The sequence below is a fragment of the Hippoglossus stenolepis genome, chromosome 15, assembly GCF_022539355.2.
Source record: "Hippoglossus stenolepis isolate QCI-W04-F060 chromosome 15, HSTE1.2, whole genome shotgun sequence".
Taxonomy (NCBI): Eukaryota; Metazoa; Chordata; class Actinopteri; order Pleuronectiformes; family Pleuronectidae; genus Hippoglossus; species Hippoglossus stenolepis.
The window spans coordinates 21491723-21508830 of NC_061497.1; the positions used below are offsets into that span (position 1 = coordinate 21491723).

At 43.4% G+C, this 17108-nt stretch overlaps 1 protein-coding gene across 1 annotated transcript in view; it reads left to right on the forward strand.

The window, feature by feature from the left end:
* Positions 1 to 9998, forward strand: part of capn5b (calpain 5b) — a 30262-nt gene extending 20264 nt beyond the window's left edge. Inside the window, exons 4-13 of the mRNA XM_035178718.2 lie at positions 868 to 1076; positions 1351 to 1543; positions 3040 to 3233; positions 5008 to 5085; positions 5691 to 5886; positions 5970 to 6092; positions 6173 to 6369; positions 6970 to 7091; positions 8208 to 8344; positions 9119 to 9998. Of these exons, the coding sequence (XP_035034609.1) occupies positions 868 to 1076; positions 1351 to 1543; positions 3040 to 3233; positions 5008 to 5085; positions 5691 to 5886; positions 5970 to 6092; positions 6173 to 6369; positions 6970 to 7091; positions 8208 to 8344; positions 9119 to 9301 (1632 nt within the window). The 3' untranslated portion in view covers positions 9302 to 9998. The remainder of the gene's footprint in view (positions 1 to 867; positions 1077 to 1350; positions 1544 to 3039; positions 3234 to 5007; positions 5086 to 5690; positions 5887 to 5969; positions 6093 to 6172; positions 6370 to 6969; positions 7092 to 8207; positions 8345 to 9118) is intronic.
* The last annotated feature ends 7110 nt before the right edge of the window (positions 9999 to 17108 follow it).

Consider the following 17108-nt stretch of genomic DNA (forward strand, 5'->3'; position numbering starts at 1 on the left):
AACGTTGACATCAATTTGTCAGAAAGTTCTTGAGGACAATAACATATCAACCTTCCACAGACTAAATAATGTAGAAAAGAAGTGTGTATATATATTTTACGTTAAAATATACTTATTATATAGTTTTTTTAAATAAAACAATATTGGCATTGGCTCCTATAAATCCATTGCAGACACAGAACTTCTATTTATAGTCTCTCTCTCTCTGTGTTTATGTAAATACACAATGAGCAGAATCTGTAGAAGTCATTTTAGTTATAGAAGTAAGATCAGGTCCAAATTAACTCTCCAGCAAATCTACTGATTAATACATAATGAACAAAACTCCATAAAGCTGCATTGACCCTTTTTAAATGATCCCGAATGTTGTGACTTTCCTTCGGTTATTTCTGTATTTGACAGGCGGTTGTTTATCGCTCTGTGTTTTATTGTCGTGCAAATTTCGATACCTTTAAATCCTTTGAGGCTTTACTTGAATTAGTTTTTTTGCCCCCTGGATAATAGATGAGTGCAGCTCACAAAATGGAGGCTGTGTTGTAGCGGTTTCGCAGGACGACAACAAATGCAGCAGCTGAAACACACACAAACACACACACACACACACACTAACACACACTGCAGTCAAACAGTTATTACCTCTCACCCATGTCCTATTACAGCAGGATTTATGAGCTAGAGGGCCAAGGTGATAAATTCGTCCCCTGATCCTAAATGCATCAGCAGGCTCTGAGAGGGTCTGCAGTCAACTCCACCTCGACGCTTTTCACGCTCCGTGGACCAACCGGTGTTTGTTTGGCTTACCTGCCCTCTGCTCCTCTTCCTCCATCCTCTTCCTCCCCTTGTTACTCCCACCCCCGCCCCCTGCAGGTCATCCCAGACTGGAAGGAGCAGGAGTGGGACACAGAGAAGCCAGAATCCTACGCCGGGATTTTCCACTTCCGCTTCTGGCGCTTTGGCGAGTGGGTGGATGTGGTGATTGACGACCGGCTACCGACGGTGGACAACCAGCTGGTCTACTGCCACTCCAACGACAGCAATGAGTTCTGGAGCGCCCTGGTGGAGAAGGCCTATGCCAAGTTAGTCCCAGTGCCAACAGATATACGGATACACTTTCTTCTCAACCGTTTTAAACTTCTGCCACACGACTTTAAGAGAAGCTATTTACCATCATTATAAATCCAATGACCCCATTCAAAGATAATGAGGAGACCTGTCTTTTTAAGGGTTCAGAAAATGAATAAATTGAGCAAATTATTCATCCATTTTGCTTAAAAATGACTAAATCATTCAACAGTTAATTTTAATTGTATCTGTAATAAATGTTTCCCACCTCTGGTCCTCTTCCTGCAGGGTTTATGGTTGCTACGAGGCTTTGGACGGGGGAAACACGGCCGACGCTCTGGTGGACTTCACCGGGGGCGTCTCGGAGCCCGTGGACCTGCTGGAGGGTCAGATGGCGACGGACGAAGTGGCCCGTAACCAGCTGTTTGAACGAGTTCTCAAAGTCCACAACAGGGACGGCCTCATCAGCTGCTCCATCAGGGTGAGCCGAGAGACGCAGTATCACTCTGATACAATAAAAACCTCCACCTCGTAGTTGTACCACAGGAAAATACAGGGTTCAACAAAGCTAGTCAGATAAATCGCTGGGGAATCATTAACATCTGCTGAGTTTCCGGTTTATATTTTGGTATTTAAACTAATAAGTAAAAACATCTTCCAGTTTCTTGGCTGAATATCGATAAACACTGGTCGTTTTAACTGATCTACACTTCAGCTTTGCAACTTCAACGTGTAAATTTGACGTTAAAGCAGGATCACTTTTAATGCACCAGTTTAAATGATACGTTTTTCTCAAGTTGAACTCATGCTTCACTGGTATTCTGTGACAAAATCTCCTTCGTCGGGTTGAGACGACCTCGTCCGTCCTCTCTGCTGCTTCCAGACACAAAGCTTTTCTGCATTCCATCCATTATCCCCTCAAACCGAGCTTCTGGGTTGCAGATTGAAATTAACCTTGTTTTTGATCAGCACAGCTAATGGGGAACTGTCAGCAGGACGGAGTGCAGACGAGATGGATGGTGTTCACTTCGGGTTCATTTTTTTAATGTTGAAGCAGAGTTTCCCATTAATTACTTAGACTATGGCAGCCTGTCGGAGACTCATTTGTCCCTCCGCAGTTTCATAATGATAGGAAAAACAATGTAACACACTCAAGTCCCCCCTCGGATCAGGTCTCTGTTTTTTACCTCTGCCAAGGAGGTCAGGTTTTCACTTTGTGTGTCTGTTAATCAGCAGGATTGCTACTGGACAGATTACAATGAAACATCCCTCTCACTTACAACCGATTCTGAGTGAAAGACAAATTATAGTGTGAGAGAGAGAACTGCATTACAGGGCAACTATGAGGTCTGACTGTCTGTGTGGACGGGAAAAACTTAATGGATTAAAGCGCAAGCGAGCGAGCACACTGCAAATAGAGCGGAGAAAAAAAACCAATTTAGAGATCTCCTATAATGTTATGTTAGCTTGTTTTGTTTCATTATGAAACTGTGGCAGGACAAAGTAGAATATAGCGACCACCAATCTTTAGAGAGGAAACACTGCTTTGACATGACAAGATAGGTTATCAGCCTTGGAGAAGCATCCTGCTCCTTAAAGATAAAGCTATGCTTGTCAGGTTTTCCCTGAGCTCGTTTCTGGGCTGAAATTGTGGGCATGTGAAGACCAGTGTCCCCAGATCTCAGTAATTATTTTCACAAACAAAATGTTGTCATAACCAAGCTAGTTATCCATTAATGTTTCATGCAGTAATGGTACAAATCTTCCACAACCTCCCTGTGTATCATTTTCTGGGCATTACATACCCATGTGTTTTGAAAAATCAGTTTTGGTTCGCACACAAAAGCAGATAACAGAAAACAGACATTTCTTCCAAACGTCTGCCTGTTATTTATTTCCCAGACTCTGTTGTAAATAACTTTAGTGATTCACGACAGCATCTCTTTACACAACCGGATCCCTCTCGTTGTTACCCAGGCGACCACGATCGAGGACATGGAGGCACGGCTGGACTGCGGCCTGGTCAAAGGCCACGCGTACGCTGTGACCGACGTACGGAAAGTGCGGCTGGGTCACGGACTGCTGGCCTTCTTCAAATCGGAGAAGCTGCAGATGATCCGCATGAGGAACCCGTGGGGGGAGAAGGAGTGGAGTGGCCCGTGGAGCGACAGGTGATTACAGCACTGCCACCGACACACTCATCATCCACATTTTCAAGATACTGCGAATCCATGTGAGTCAGATGTGACATTTACCAGAGCAACAGATACAATGAAGTCGTCCTTTTTTTCCCCACGTGTCCTTTTCACCAACGTTAACAAGTTCAGATATTTAATTTTTAAAATGTCAAAACGCACTTGTCCTCCTTTGCCACTGCTCCTTCTAAGAGGCTGCATGCGATAAATAAGCAAACAACAAACGACTGGGGAAAAAAAATCCATATTTAATGGCCACGGCGACGACGGGAACGCTGCACAATAGGAAAATGTCATGTTGACAATGAAAAGTGGAGATTGCAATCAAGCTAATGGGCCACAGGGTGAACAAGATTCAGCCCAGTAGGAGTGTTGTTTGTCTGGAGAACACAAGTGAACGGTGCAGTGCTGCTCACGCATCATCGTCCCCGGGACCCTTCCCGTAACAGACAGGACAAATCGGGGACATCTAACCCTTCAATTGAGACGTCTAAGTGGATCAAAAATGACCGGTTTGCACAAGGGGCCGTTCAATCAGGTGGATTACGGCTCTTTTTGTCCCCGAGAAAAGTGTGTTTCATTCCACTTTTCCTCTCCGCTGCCGTTCGCTTGTTAGCGAATCAGGCGAAGCTGCGATGAAGTCGCTCCCCGGTCGTCCCTCTGTCTGTGAATCGTCAGCTCCCCAGACTCGGGGAAACAAACAGGGAGGTGGTGAAGCTGTGTCACAATACCGCCTGAATTATTGATAAGGCCTGAAAGACAGAAAGATGTTATTAAGGCAACGTGAGTCATCTCTCCTCTTTCTCAATCATCGACTCGCTCGCGCTGAATAATTTATTCATGGTTTGATAAAAACCCGTTACAGTAAATGGAGTCTGACAGACTGTTGAGATGTTGACGTTTGTCAGTGAATCATAAACACAAAGACATAAACACGGAGCTAATGCGTCCAGTAAAGGCTCGTTTCCCCGGAGCTGTGAATGCAGAATGGACCTTGATGTTGACATATTATTCACAGTAACAACTGCACACAGGTTGCTTTTGTTTCCCCAACAGACTCTTCGAACTTCATAGTTCCCGTGTGGGACGAAACACATACATGATTTATATATCTGCACCTTTAATTGAAAGATAATTGAAAGATTCACAGACACTTCACCAGATCTTCTAACTACTGTTTCTGGCAGGAGGTTCAAGTGGAAATTCCAACAGTTGACCATGGGATTGACATTATTTACATGGATGGAATGAAAAGATTAACTTTTTCTATAAGGACAAGGATTTGAAAAGATGTTTATAATGCAAATTTATTCTATTTTCTTTTATAAAGTGATTTGAGGATTAAGAAGACACACCCCTACAGCCTTGTTCTATGTTGGCAAGGTGTTGCAGGTCTTTTATTTTGTATTTTCCATTAAAGAAATAATAGTAATAAAAAGATAACTTTAAAAAGAAATACTCGTGGTTATATAATATATCAATGTTTTTTTTGTATGGGCGGAATCAGTTGTATAAAAAAAAAAAGTCAGAATTTTTCAAGACAGCAACATAAAAGAAATACTGGGTTTTTTAATAACAATCAAAATCAATATGAAATGCTATTCGATCAGAAAACAATGACACTTAGAACTCAGGGGAAATTAGAAAGAAAGGCATCTGTAATAAAAACAACATGCTCCTGATCAAAGCCTGGTTCTCTCTGCAGTTGCTGTAAACAAAGCGTTTGCTCTCTTGTCTTTGTTCATCTCAGTTCGGAGGAGTGGAACAAAGTGAGCAAGAGCGAGCGGGAGAAGCTGGGAGTCACGGTGCAGGACGACGGCGAGTTCTGGTGAGAACCAAGTGTACCTGACGCTTCTGTGGTTTCCTTCCCTCAAACTGATTATTAACGGTGTTGCTGGTATCAGCCGACAGCAGGTTAAGATAAAAATGGAAAACAGAGGGAAACTAATCAAATCCACCTTTCAGCATCTCTAAAGTTCAGTAATTAACATGATACGTCTCGTTTTTTAATCAGTACAAAAACTTCTGGGTTTAAATTGAAGTTATGTGACTATTTCTGATCAATAAAACCAGAGTGATCTTCAATATTATCATTTAATGACATGAAATTAATAAGAATATTTCCCAAAGCATCAAACTATACCTTGAAAGAGTCTTTTCCATAGTGTTATTACATTTATGAGGGAAACACTGAATGTTTTTGTTGTGATTTTTATTGTTTATTTGTTAAAAACCTAAAAATCTCCCGTCAGTAAAATCTCTTTCCTTGTCAACAGCATAAATCCCCGTCTCACGTTAACTTGTGACCCTTTCTTTTGTTTCTGGTTTCATTTCCTCTATTTTTACACCTGTTAAAGCTCTTCTTCTCAAGCTTCTCCCTCTCCTCTCTCTCTCCGCTCGTGTCTCTCCTCTTCTTTTCCTGCCCTCCTGCAGGATGACGTTCGACGACTTCTGCCAGTACTTCACCGACTTGATCCTGTGTCGCCTCATCAACACGTCCTACTTGAGCATCCACAAAACCTGGGAGGAGGAGGTGATGAGGGGCTCCTGGGTCCATCGCCAGGACCCCCTCCGCAACCGGTCGGGGGGCTGCATCAATCACAAGGCCACCTTCCTGCAGAACCCTCAGGTTGGTTGTGGTGCTGATGTGAGCGTGTGTGTGCGTCACAGAGAGACGTGTGATATGTGATTTTCCTCTTTTCCTCTTTGCAGTATGTGTTTGATGTGAAGAAGGTGGAGGATGAGGTGTTGATCTGCTTACAGCAAAAAGAAAAGAGAGCAACACCCAAAGAGGGAAAAGGGGAAAACCTCGCCATTGGCTTCGATATTCACCGGGTACAAAAACACCACTAACGCATGCACGGATCAAAGAAACCGCCACGACACTTTTCTATAGCGTGTCTTTCATCCTGCAGGTGGAGCTCAATCGGAAGTACCGTATGCACTCGGCCCAGCAGAAAGTAGCGGGCTCCATCTACATCAACTCGCGCTGCGTCTTCCTCAGGAAGGAGCTGAAGGAGGGCCGCTACGTCATCATCCCCACGACGTTTGACCCGACGCAGCAGGGCGAGTTCCTCCTGCGTGTCTTCACTGATGTGCCTTCAGACTGCAAGTAAATCTGTAAACTATCCTTTCATGTGTGTTTCCATCCCCGGTTACATCTCAAGAGTCCGACAGCTCAACTGAAGCTGAAGCCCTGATGGAGGTAGTGACGGCAAAAGACAGTTGGACATAAGAGAAAGTTGTCTTTGACATGTCAGGATGAAGTCACGTACTCTAAATCGACCTGCTCCACTTGCTTTGCATTTACATTTCTCTCTAACGTTAAGTAAAATAGTTAGATATGTAGTTTGCATTTCGACAAGTCAACAGTGCTAATATGTTTATAAGGATTTGTTTATGTTAGTACAATAGATTTTTGTGCAGAAATCAATAACCTGTGTTGTGTGTGGGGGGGTTCTGTCACTCCTCCGCTGTTTGGTCCAGACCTCCTGACTTTTCAGTTTACTCCGAGGTTTTAAAAAGTTCATCCGACCACGATCCAGACCAACGGGGACAAAATGTGTTCCGACCAAGAGAAGTGGTCTTGGTCTGGATCAAACTGAACCATGCTTGTGTTAATGTTGTTTCTCTTGTAAACTGCAGAAGATCAGTTTAAGCTTCCGTCCGGTCACCGATCCTCTAACATACATGTGACCTCTGTGTTTCCCAGAGAGCTGACCCTGGACGACCCTCCTCAGACGTGTTGGACGGGGATGTGCGGCTACCCTCAGCTGGTCACTCAGGTCCATGTACTGAACGCCGAGGGGCTGCAGGGGCAGGACTCCAACGGAGGTAGGGCCCGTGCACCGTCTCTGAACAGCAGCTGCATCTTGGATCATGTGATTCTACATGTTGATGATCATGTTGTTGTGTTGTAAACTCCTGCACAGAGCTTCACTGCCTCAATCCTAGTAAGAAAAGACTCCTGAGCAAAGCACAAGGTACCACAGCGCCCTCTGCTGAAACTCAATGCATAGATATTTAGTGTAGTTGTTGCCTGCAGTCACACAGTCCTGCTCCTTCAGTCTCTCACAGTGTGCACACGTGTCTGTGCGTTTTACAACTCACTCACCTTGAAAGCCACTATGTGTAGATTTTTTTAAGTGATTTTAACCATTTTTTTAAATGTATTCTGATGTTTTAAGCTATAAAAACAATAGAATTCTACTATTAATTGGTGAAGTCAGAAGTTTTCATATCCTCCACATAGTGGCTTTAATGTTTAGATCCTTTTGAATGAACTGTGGAGGTGGAATTAAAATGTTTTTCATTTGTATCCATATAACAATTTAGAAATGCTCCTTACCTCAGTTACTGCAGTAAAGTAACTAAACGAAATACTCAAATCATGTACAAATATCTCAAAATTGTACATAAGAACCATATTTAAGTAAATGTCTTTTCTTGTCCAATGGTGATCAGGATGTGAGTGTTTTACGGAATTGATTAACTCTCTTCATTAACATCATTTCATTCCTCAGACATCCATCCCATAATATAAATGTAAATTTCATATTAATGAAATACTGTATATGCATCGTCCAAAGCCCTAGAAAATCACATCAGCGATAACTAGCAGCTCCAATGAGTTCTTCTAATTACAAACAGAACCGTTTACTGAGCTAAATATGTAATAAGTAAATGAGTCCTTTATTCAACATCCTACTTAAGTAAAAGTACTTTTATGTATCCATATTATCAGCAACATTTACTGAAGTTATTAAAAGTAAAAGCACTTTTTCCTCGGTATTTTATTACCTACAAATATGACCTTATTACATTGATAAATAATCACTAGTTCTTTACCGTATCAAACTGTATAATCTGGAATTAACCCACTAGATGCACAGTGATCAGTGTCATTCGTCAGCACAGTGTTTTGATTTACAGATGTTTTTTCCCCTGCAGCTGTGGATCCGTACGTGATCATCACCTGTGAGGGGGAGAGGGTCCGTTCTCCGGTTCACAAGGACACACGGTGCCCAAACTTTGACATCAAAGGCCTGTTCTACCGCAAGAAACCTAAAGAGGGCATCCACATCGAGGTGAGCCGCCGCTCCGCAGACATTATATGACCAAACGCCAACAGCTCCACGTTCATGAGGGATTCTGACCTGCAACCAAAGTGTATCAGCTCCTCGTGTGACTGTTTGGTCTCGGGCATCAAACACAATCACAACTTAAGCAGGTTTTTTATTGTGCCGCTGCTCTGGTGGCAAACAAAAGGTGAAACCGCCGCGTCCACGTCACCTGCATTCACCTCACGTGAGAGTCGAGCCACTGAGGATATTCACCGAACATCCGTAACCGATCAATTACAGGCTCAATATCAGGGGATATGTGTGGAAGTACTTGTTAGGGAATCATTCCTGGCGATGTAGTATTAAATTTACTCAATCAGACGTGTGAAATTGTCTCGTGAAAGGAGACGGACGTGGTCACGCTCTGCAGGTCGGTTCAGTCTTGTAATAGAGACGCACGGATCTTTGAACTCACGGTAACTGACTGATACGGAGTCTTAGTCTGACAACTGTTTATTTAAACTTTAAAATCTGTAAACTCGTATCTCGGACTGATTAGGAGATATTGAACATGTGTGAGCTGTAGTGATATTTATATTATTACCTTTAACACAGATGCAGCACGATGTTCTTGCTCCTCTGACATTTTCTACAAATCTTCTACAAATATGTACATTCTACTTCATAATTCCTGTCCCCTGCATATTTTCTTAACTGCTTACCTTCTTCCCTTCTCTCTCCTCCTTTCCCTACCTTCCCTTTCCTGACCTCTGCCTCCCCCCCACGTGCGGCCAACAGATCTACAACAAGAACATGATCGTGGACACCTTCCTGGGTCAGGTCATCATGTTCAGCGACCCCAACGAGCGGCAGGAGCAGCTCACGCTTCACCTCCGCGACAAGGGCAACCGCCAGGACAACGACCTCCCGGGCACGCTCACTGTGCGCCTCATCACCTCCACCACGCTCACCAACATCTGATGGGATCGTTTACAGCGACTATAATGATCGACGCGCAAAGCGGCGTTCGACCGTTCTCTGTCACCGTTCATCCTCCGAAACCGTCGTGGGAGCTCACTGTGCCGCTTGCGCTCTCTTTGTTTCTCTTATAGTTTCCCCCCTGTTTTCTTCTTACCAGTGTTTTTTAAAGGCCTAAACCTTTATCTGCAAATGGGAGGCGTCCATATCTGTGGGTTTGAACACATTCCTGTCATTTATTTAGCGTTCACTTGAGACATGACAGATTTTTTATTTATTTATTTTCGCCAGAATCTCCATCAAAGTCTGAGCTACAGATTTTCAAGACAAGGCCTTTTGTTATCCTGACGGATTCACTTAATCCGTCTGAATCTAATCTACAAATATATCTTTTCCTTTCTCCTCAACACTCGCGATGCACATAAAATACACGTATGCAGACGTTCCTGCACTCGCCATGCATGTGCCAATGTTTCCAAGGGCTATGCATTGCCTTAAGGCTGAGTCTCTCCACCTTGAGGAGATTTGAGGGGGTTGTGTTACATGCTCCTTTACGTTCTCCGTCGGCTTCCCTCCGTGGTAGCACAGCCTCCATTTGTGACTCTGCATCCGTCCCACCTCTGTCCTCTTAGTTGTGATGTCTGTCTCCTGTATATCAACATATAATGTATACTCTTTTATATCCGTGTGATGATCCCCCCCACCCCACCCCCACCCCGTCGTCCCCCCCAGACACCTCAAGACTCCTCCAGTTTGCTGGTGCTTTGGAAAGCATGCAGCTCTGTCTGTCATTTTTCTACCGTGGACTTTACAAACGAAAGCCAACAGCAGCTACTCTCTCCCTCGACTCAGAGCTTTTCTGTGCTGTTTTTTTTTCCCGCAAAACGTGCTCATGTGTGAAATCTTGCCTCCCCGTCTTCCATCGCTAGCACCATCCCAAACTCCCCGAGACGCTTTCTGCCGGTTGCTATGGACGATCTTCAAACTGCATGACTTTAAAAAAAAAGGAAATAAACTAATCTCTGCCTGTGCTGCACATGTCGTCGGTCGTAGCTTAGCAGCCGGTGCTTGTGATCGTGCTAGCTGTCCTCCTTTGACTCCCTGACCCCGTCCCATGTCTACCCAGTTCCACGGAGTGCAAAGATTCACCCTGACATAAATCAAGTGCTTTATGGGACCAAAGATGAGCCAGGCCCTTTGCTCCCCCAGTCCCTTTCAAACCGGCCTGGCCTGGCCTGGCCTGGCCCAGGCCTACCACCACCCCCTGTGCCACATCATCTCTTAATGGCAACACCACTGCCTGACGCTTCCTCTGACTTGAGAGTCCGTTGGCTCGGGCCAAATACTCGCGCCACGAGACCCTGAGACACAGCAGCTACGCTTCTGCTGTTGGCACAGAACAGGGGTGAGTGTCTGTGTGTGTGTGTGTGTGTGTGTGTGTGTGTGTGTGAGAGAGTGTACTTGCTTTTATATCCCAGTGAGGACTGTAAACTGGATACACACCCACTAATGGGGACTCGTGGGGACAGAACTGAGATCTCCGCTGGTCCAGACTGCTGCTTGTTGAGGGTTAACACCTAGTTTGGGGTGAGGGTGACACTGAGTTGTCCCTACAGGGATACTGGAACAAATGTGTGTGTTTGTGTGTGTGTGTGTGTGTGTGTGTGTGTGTGTGTGTGTGTGTGTGTGTGTGTGTGTGTGTGTGTGTGTGTGTGGTGTGTGTGTGTGTGTGTCCTGCTGATTTCAGTGTTTTCCTAAAGAGGAGTGCTTGGATGAATGTATTTCTGTTAATCCACGTTATACCGGGAAGAAAACTATTTCTAAGGAAAGGTGTGAACTCAAAGGAAAAGAGCCCTTTAGGCGAAAAACACACCTTGCACTTTATTTAGTTTTAATGGGGGTACGAGGCCCCTGAAGGGTGAAAGGAAGAGGAGGGGGTGGTGGAGGGGGGGGGAATCGGAGGAGACGTCCTGCCAAACAACCTGTGCCATTGCCTCGGCCCTGGCTTTGCCTCCGCTGCAGGAAAACAGCGTCGGACACGGGATAAACTGTTCGATACCTTTCAAAAGGGATTTTCAGATCAGATGGCTTTTTGCATATTGAACCAGCGATGGAATAATCTATCTCTGATGAACCATCGCATTTCTTTTCATACGTCATGTTTCCATCCAGTTTGACCTTTGAGCATCTTTTTTGCGAAAAAGGGCCCAGACTGAAAATCTATGTCTGCTTTTCTTTTCCCAAACAAGTGCAATATCACTGCATTGAGTTTTTGAATTTATTTAATGTCTTCTTCTTCTTGTTTTCATATCCAGAATTAAAAATGTTTAATGTCATTGGAGACATTTTCTTTGAATGTATGACAGTTAGTGCACTAATCTCTCAAACTATCGACTTGTTTGTTCTTCTTTTCTTTTTTAAATCAGCGCCTTTTTCCATTACTTGAACTGTCTCTCGTGGCATTTAATTGATCACACTCCTTTTTTTCTGTACAGCATCTCTGTAAATGTGTCTTGCATGGGTTCTTTTCCAGTATGTTCATGGCCTTGTTGTTGTACTGTTCAATTGTTAATATATATATATATATATTTATTCTCTTTGGAAATGCTAGATTTGAGCAGTCAGCATGTCTACAAGAATGCACCTGATGTTAGCGTCAGTCTGACCATATCAACCGGTTTGAAGCACTTAGCCTTTGTCTTGTAACACAGTGATTATATTCATAACAGCCTGAGCATCTGTGAACATTAACAGCAGTTGTTTGACGACTATTTAGGTGCTATTTATCCTCTCTCTGCTCTTTTACGTTGTTTTCAGTCCGACAGAGGGACGGAAGAGTTCGGCTGGACAGACACTGTGTGACTTTAGAAATGTTCTCGCACTGTAAAGGGTGAAATCGTTTGCGATGGAAAGCCAACGCTCACGATTTATGTGCTCGTGTCGTGCGGTCGGCTACTACTCACACTTTACATTCCCGTGAGCCCCTCTGGACCAGTGTGGCTCCTGGTTCCTCAAAGCTAACGAGGCAGAAACATGCTAACTTTTCCAATGTGCAGAACCTTTAAAAAAAAGAGGCCCCCCGGTATTTCTCTCTGGTACGTTGGTTGTGATGTGACAAGGACAAAACATCAAGCGAGCTGGTGTGCTGCTGCTCTGCTCCACCAGGCGGACCCTCCATGTTTTCTGTCATACGACGCACCATGTTGCTCACGTCCTGGTTTCACTGTCACTGGATTTTTGCGCAGGCGCATTGAGGAAGAAAAAGGTTTTCATGACTATGCTTCAAGTTTGCAAAAAGCCTGAAGACGACCAACCAACTCCGATCATCGGTCGGGAGCATCTTACAAAGCTGAAATCAGAAAACGGGCTGAGCTCTTGCAGTGAATCTCCAGGTTGACGTGACATTGGACTGTGTTTGGAAGTTTCGTTAACTTGCAGAGAGCCAGCGTTAGAAGCTGTTGTGCCGAGCAGTGCAAAGTTAGACACAGTTAAAGTTGGAGCACGTGCCTGGACAGCTGCTGGTTTTTTATCCACAGACCAGGTGGGAAAAGACAGAAACCATTCTCCCTCCCTCACTAAGTACCTGCTGCTCGAGGCCTGTTGCACCCATGTGGTTTTATTCTTTAACCATTCGACTTTATTTCCTAACTCAAACCAAAAGGGTCGAGGAAAATAAGCACCTGCTCGGTTTGTGCTTCTCTTTGTTCAGTTTGCCAAAAATCGTGTCCATATCCATCTTCAACGATATTTCTGGGGGTAAAATATTGTATTGTTGACAAAACCTGATGATCTGGTTAAAAAACATTTTCATGTTGCCAACAGAATATTTTTTTAATCAGACTTTTGAAGACATAAACAACTGTTTTATTGGTTTGTTTACTTGCAAATGTTCATTGTCCCCAGAGGATGAATCCTAAATGATCGCCTAACTTCTCTCTTCAGCGCCACCTGCAGGTTGATGTGTGAAATACCATCAACTATTAGAAGGTTTGGCAGGAAATTTGTGACGTTCATGAATTCTTAATGGTCAAAATTAATATTTGATTTATGAACAAAAACCTGCAAAACGAGTGGCTGTCACATCAGCCTTCTGCAAATGGTGGCACGTAAACAAGGGAAACTCAAGTTGTCAATATTACAAAGTCAATAATTGATTAAATACACAATCAATGAATAATTTAATATCTGTTATCAAAGTCAGTTATACACATTTATTACACCTCATCTGTTGAGGTAGCGCAGCAGAGGAAAGAGCAGTCAGTTCAATCAGGTTTAAGACTGAAAAGGATGAAATGAGTTTGTGTTAATTTGCCATTTTTCTTATTTGATTCTGAAAATCTTCCTTCAGTCACCACAGATATTTATATTTCACAGTTTCTCCTCAGCTGTCATTTCATTCCATCAGATTTCCCTGCACTCACCAGTTGTGTTATTCTGCAGCTCCCTGTTTTTTTTATTATTTGTGCGGATGTGGCACATAACATAAAACCGCGAATACACAACCTGACAGCTCTGACACGTGGGAGTGTTTGAGTCACGCTCGCTGTAACAATAAGAGTGAGGCGCCGCAGTGACGATGGCGAGGTGCTCCTCTTCAGCCTCCTGCTCGTGAGCGGCAGCCCGTGCCAAAAAGACGAACCCGTCTATTGTGAAGAGAAGCTGTTTTACCTGAGGGACAAATGTACGACCGGTCCAATTAACCTCTGGGGGTTTTGTACCTCGTTAGTTCTCCACTGTGTGTCCTGCTCTGTTTTTTGTCTTTTTTATCTTGAAAGTGATTTCCCCTGCGTTGCCATGGTTTCTCATTGATCATGGTCCATTGCCAAAAGTGTCATGGCTTCCACTGTTAACCACCACACACACACACACACACACACACACACACACACACACACACACGCTCCAGCTACTAGACTAACCAGGACCTTCACTGGCTTTTTTGACAGTTGCTATAAAGCCCCATCAGTTTTCTGTGTGTGTATATATTTTCCGCCAAAGCTGGTTTTAAGAACACGGGGGGAAGCTGAGCCGCTTTGTACGAATCCAAAAATGCCAGTGCATGTAGCAAAACCCGCTTTGAATCTGCTCGCACCATCACAGAATATATATTTTTTGGTTCTCGGGAGTGTTGTAAAAAAAACAAAACGTAACCTGCTGTTGCTACTTTGATAAACATACTGCGTGGAGTATGAGGCTTGTGTTGCACACGTGCATGCATTCAAACATTTTGTATTCAGTAAACTGCAGTATACAGTATGTATATAAAAGTAGCAGCATTTTTGACTCATCGGTTGTTATTATGGGATCCACGAGTTGACGGACGCTTCACAGTATATTCTGGACATTCATCTCGAGAGGGAGACGTCCTCGCTCGCTACCTCTAGTGATCGGCAAGAATACGTAGAGGAATCATGTCAATTATGCATTTTATTCCCATGATGCCTTGCTGAACTTATGAGTACGACCTCGGGTGAATCCTTTCTCTGCCACTGACGTTTTCTCTTCTCGGAGATTTTAGGGAAAATAAACGATGTGGAAACCTGCCGCACCTTAAAGGAAATTCAACATTTTTTAGGATATTTTCTTTCTTGCCAAGTCTTTACTCTTCATGTCTGTGTGGTTAAAATGAAGCTTCAGCTCAGCTTGGACTTGTTGTTGATGTGACGAGTGAAGCACTGAACTTTTTCTTTGAACGGCAAAACATGATCGTGCCTCTGACCGACCTCCGAAGTGAGGCCTGGGAGGTGACCCCTGAAGGGGTGGCCTCAGATTGCAGTAACAAATGAGGTTAGCTTAGCATTAGCAAAGGGATGCCGTGATATTAGATAATCCTTTATTGATCCTCATGGGGGGAAAAATTCAGGAATTACAGCAGCTCAAGTACAGAATCAATACAGATAAAAAACAGGATAAGAAAACAATAAGACACAAACACAACTGGGACGTTCTGTTCCACCCGGTCGATATAATCCACTCAACTATTATATGGATTCAACAGAGAAGCCAAACTCAGGCTAACGGCAAACTTTCTTTTTAAGTTTCCTCAAAACAAATCTTAAGGGAGTAAAACCCTCTTCAATTTCAGTCCCGTTGCCACGTTTAAAGTTGTTTTTCTGTGATTTTAGTAGAAATATGTGGCCTTTAAAGGTATTTTTTTTATTGTTAAATCCTTCCATCCCTTTATCCATCGAGTTTATCAGCTTATCCAGGTCCAGGTCGTGTTTGAGGCTGTTTGTCCTCACGTTTGTTTTCCCAGAATCTCTCAGAATAGTGACGACACGTGTAGCGTAGCATCGGTTCAGTGAAGGTATCACGGGACAAGGAATAAGGAACAAAAGTACATTTCTCCGATTATATTTTTTCCGTTCACCACTTTCAGAACGATGACGTGATCCCGCAGCCTCGTCTACGTAGGGGACTCAGTTCAAACTCATTCATGATGGAGTCCCAGAGACAGAACAACCGGGCTTTGTGTGAACCGACGGCGTCACGTAGACATTTATATCTGAGACTGAGTCTTGTCCACTCAAGGAATGAGCTTGTGATTCTTCTTGTATTTTTCTGCTGATGTTTATTAACAGGAAACTCGAATACCTTCTGCATGGTGACACTTCTAGAGGATGCTATGGTCTTTATAACAAGTTAAGATGACTTTTATCAGTATTTTATAACCTTGTTAATTTTATATATCCACTTTACCTTGCGTTCCAAACTGGGATGTTTACTGATAGCTACGTATGGGAAAGCCGTGCTGTGTATTCTGTACTGTGAGCTTTGTCCGTGTGTTACTTTTGGCGTGAGCTTTAACTTTTTCGTTTTCTCGATGCGTGTTCGCTGAGTTTCGGTTTTACTCGTTTACACTGTGGTTATTTTATAGCTACAATCTGAAATTATTATTTTTTCTTTTGTATTTAATGTCAACTTGTGGCATGAATTTGAAATAAAATGGGAAAACCTATTTCCGGAGTTTGTCATCATTGTATGAAAGTGAGCATGAAAATGTATTGGATGTGGAAAGAAGAAAAGACGTTTATTCCACCAGTGGATATATATAATCACAGTATTTTCTTTTTGGATATGATTACAATTTAAATATATTTCTGGTTTGTCTTAATGGCTTTTCAACGACCTAAGTTGGGAACACTGGTCACCCATATTGTACCTTACCTCTGGGTTTTTAGATTCAGCAACTTTTTGTTTTATTTACTCAGAATAACTTAATCTATTATAGATTAATGTAATAAAGAGACAGATTTAAAATGTGTATTTGAGTTAAAGAGCGACAGCAGCAGCTCTGTGAAGACACATACTCTTATTATTATTGTGTCTGTGGCGCCTGGTGACGGATCCGTGCCGATATCCTCGTTGCACTGAGCGGATTAGTGCTGCACCTTTGACCTGAGCTGCGTTGACCTTTTGCACCTTTCACTGTTGACCACTGTGTGAACTGAAGCATGGGGGCGTGAAGTGTCATTCTTACATATCCAGAACCAACCAATCAAGACGTTTGTTGTTTTCCGCTGTGATGTGACTTCACGTTAACGTTAATGATTTGAGGTCACATGCTCACAATTACAACACAAACAGTCATTTTTAAAAGTGGCGCCTTGGCGACGTCAGCGAGTATCGTCACGTTCTCCTTTTGGCGAGAGCACGGAGGCGCAAGCTTGAGCATGTGTGTGTGTGAATGTGAACATGGGAACATTTAGGCTAAAAACACAGTGTAAATGACGCTGTTTCAGATCGAATTGGAGGCTGGAGGAGGAGGTTTTGGGTTTTTTTCCTGTTGTTTTTTTGTGTTTGAAGAAGT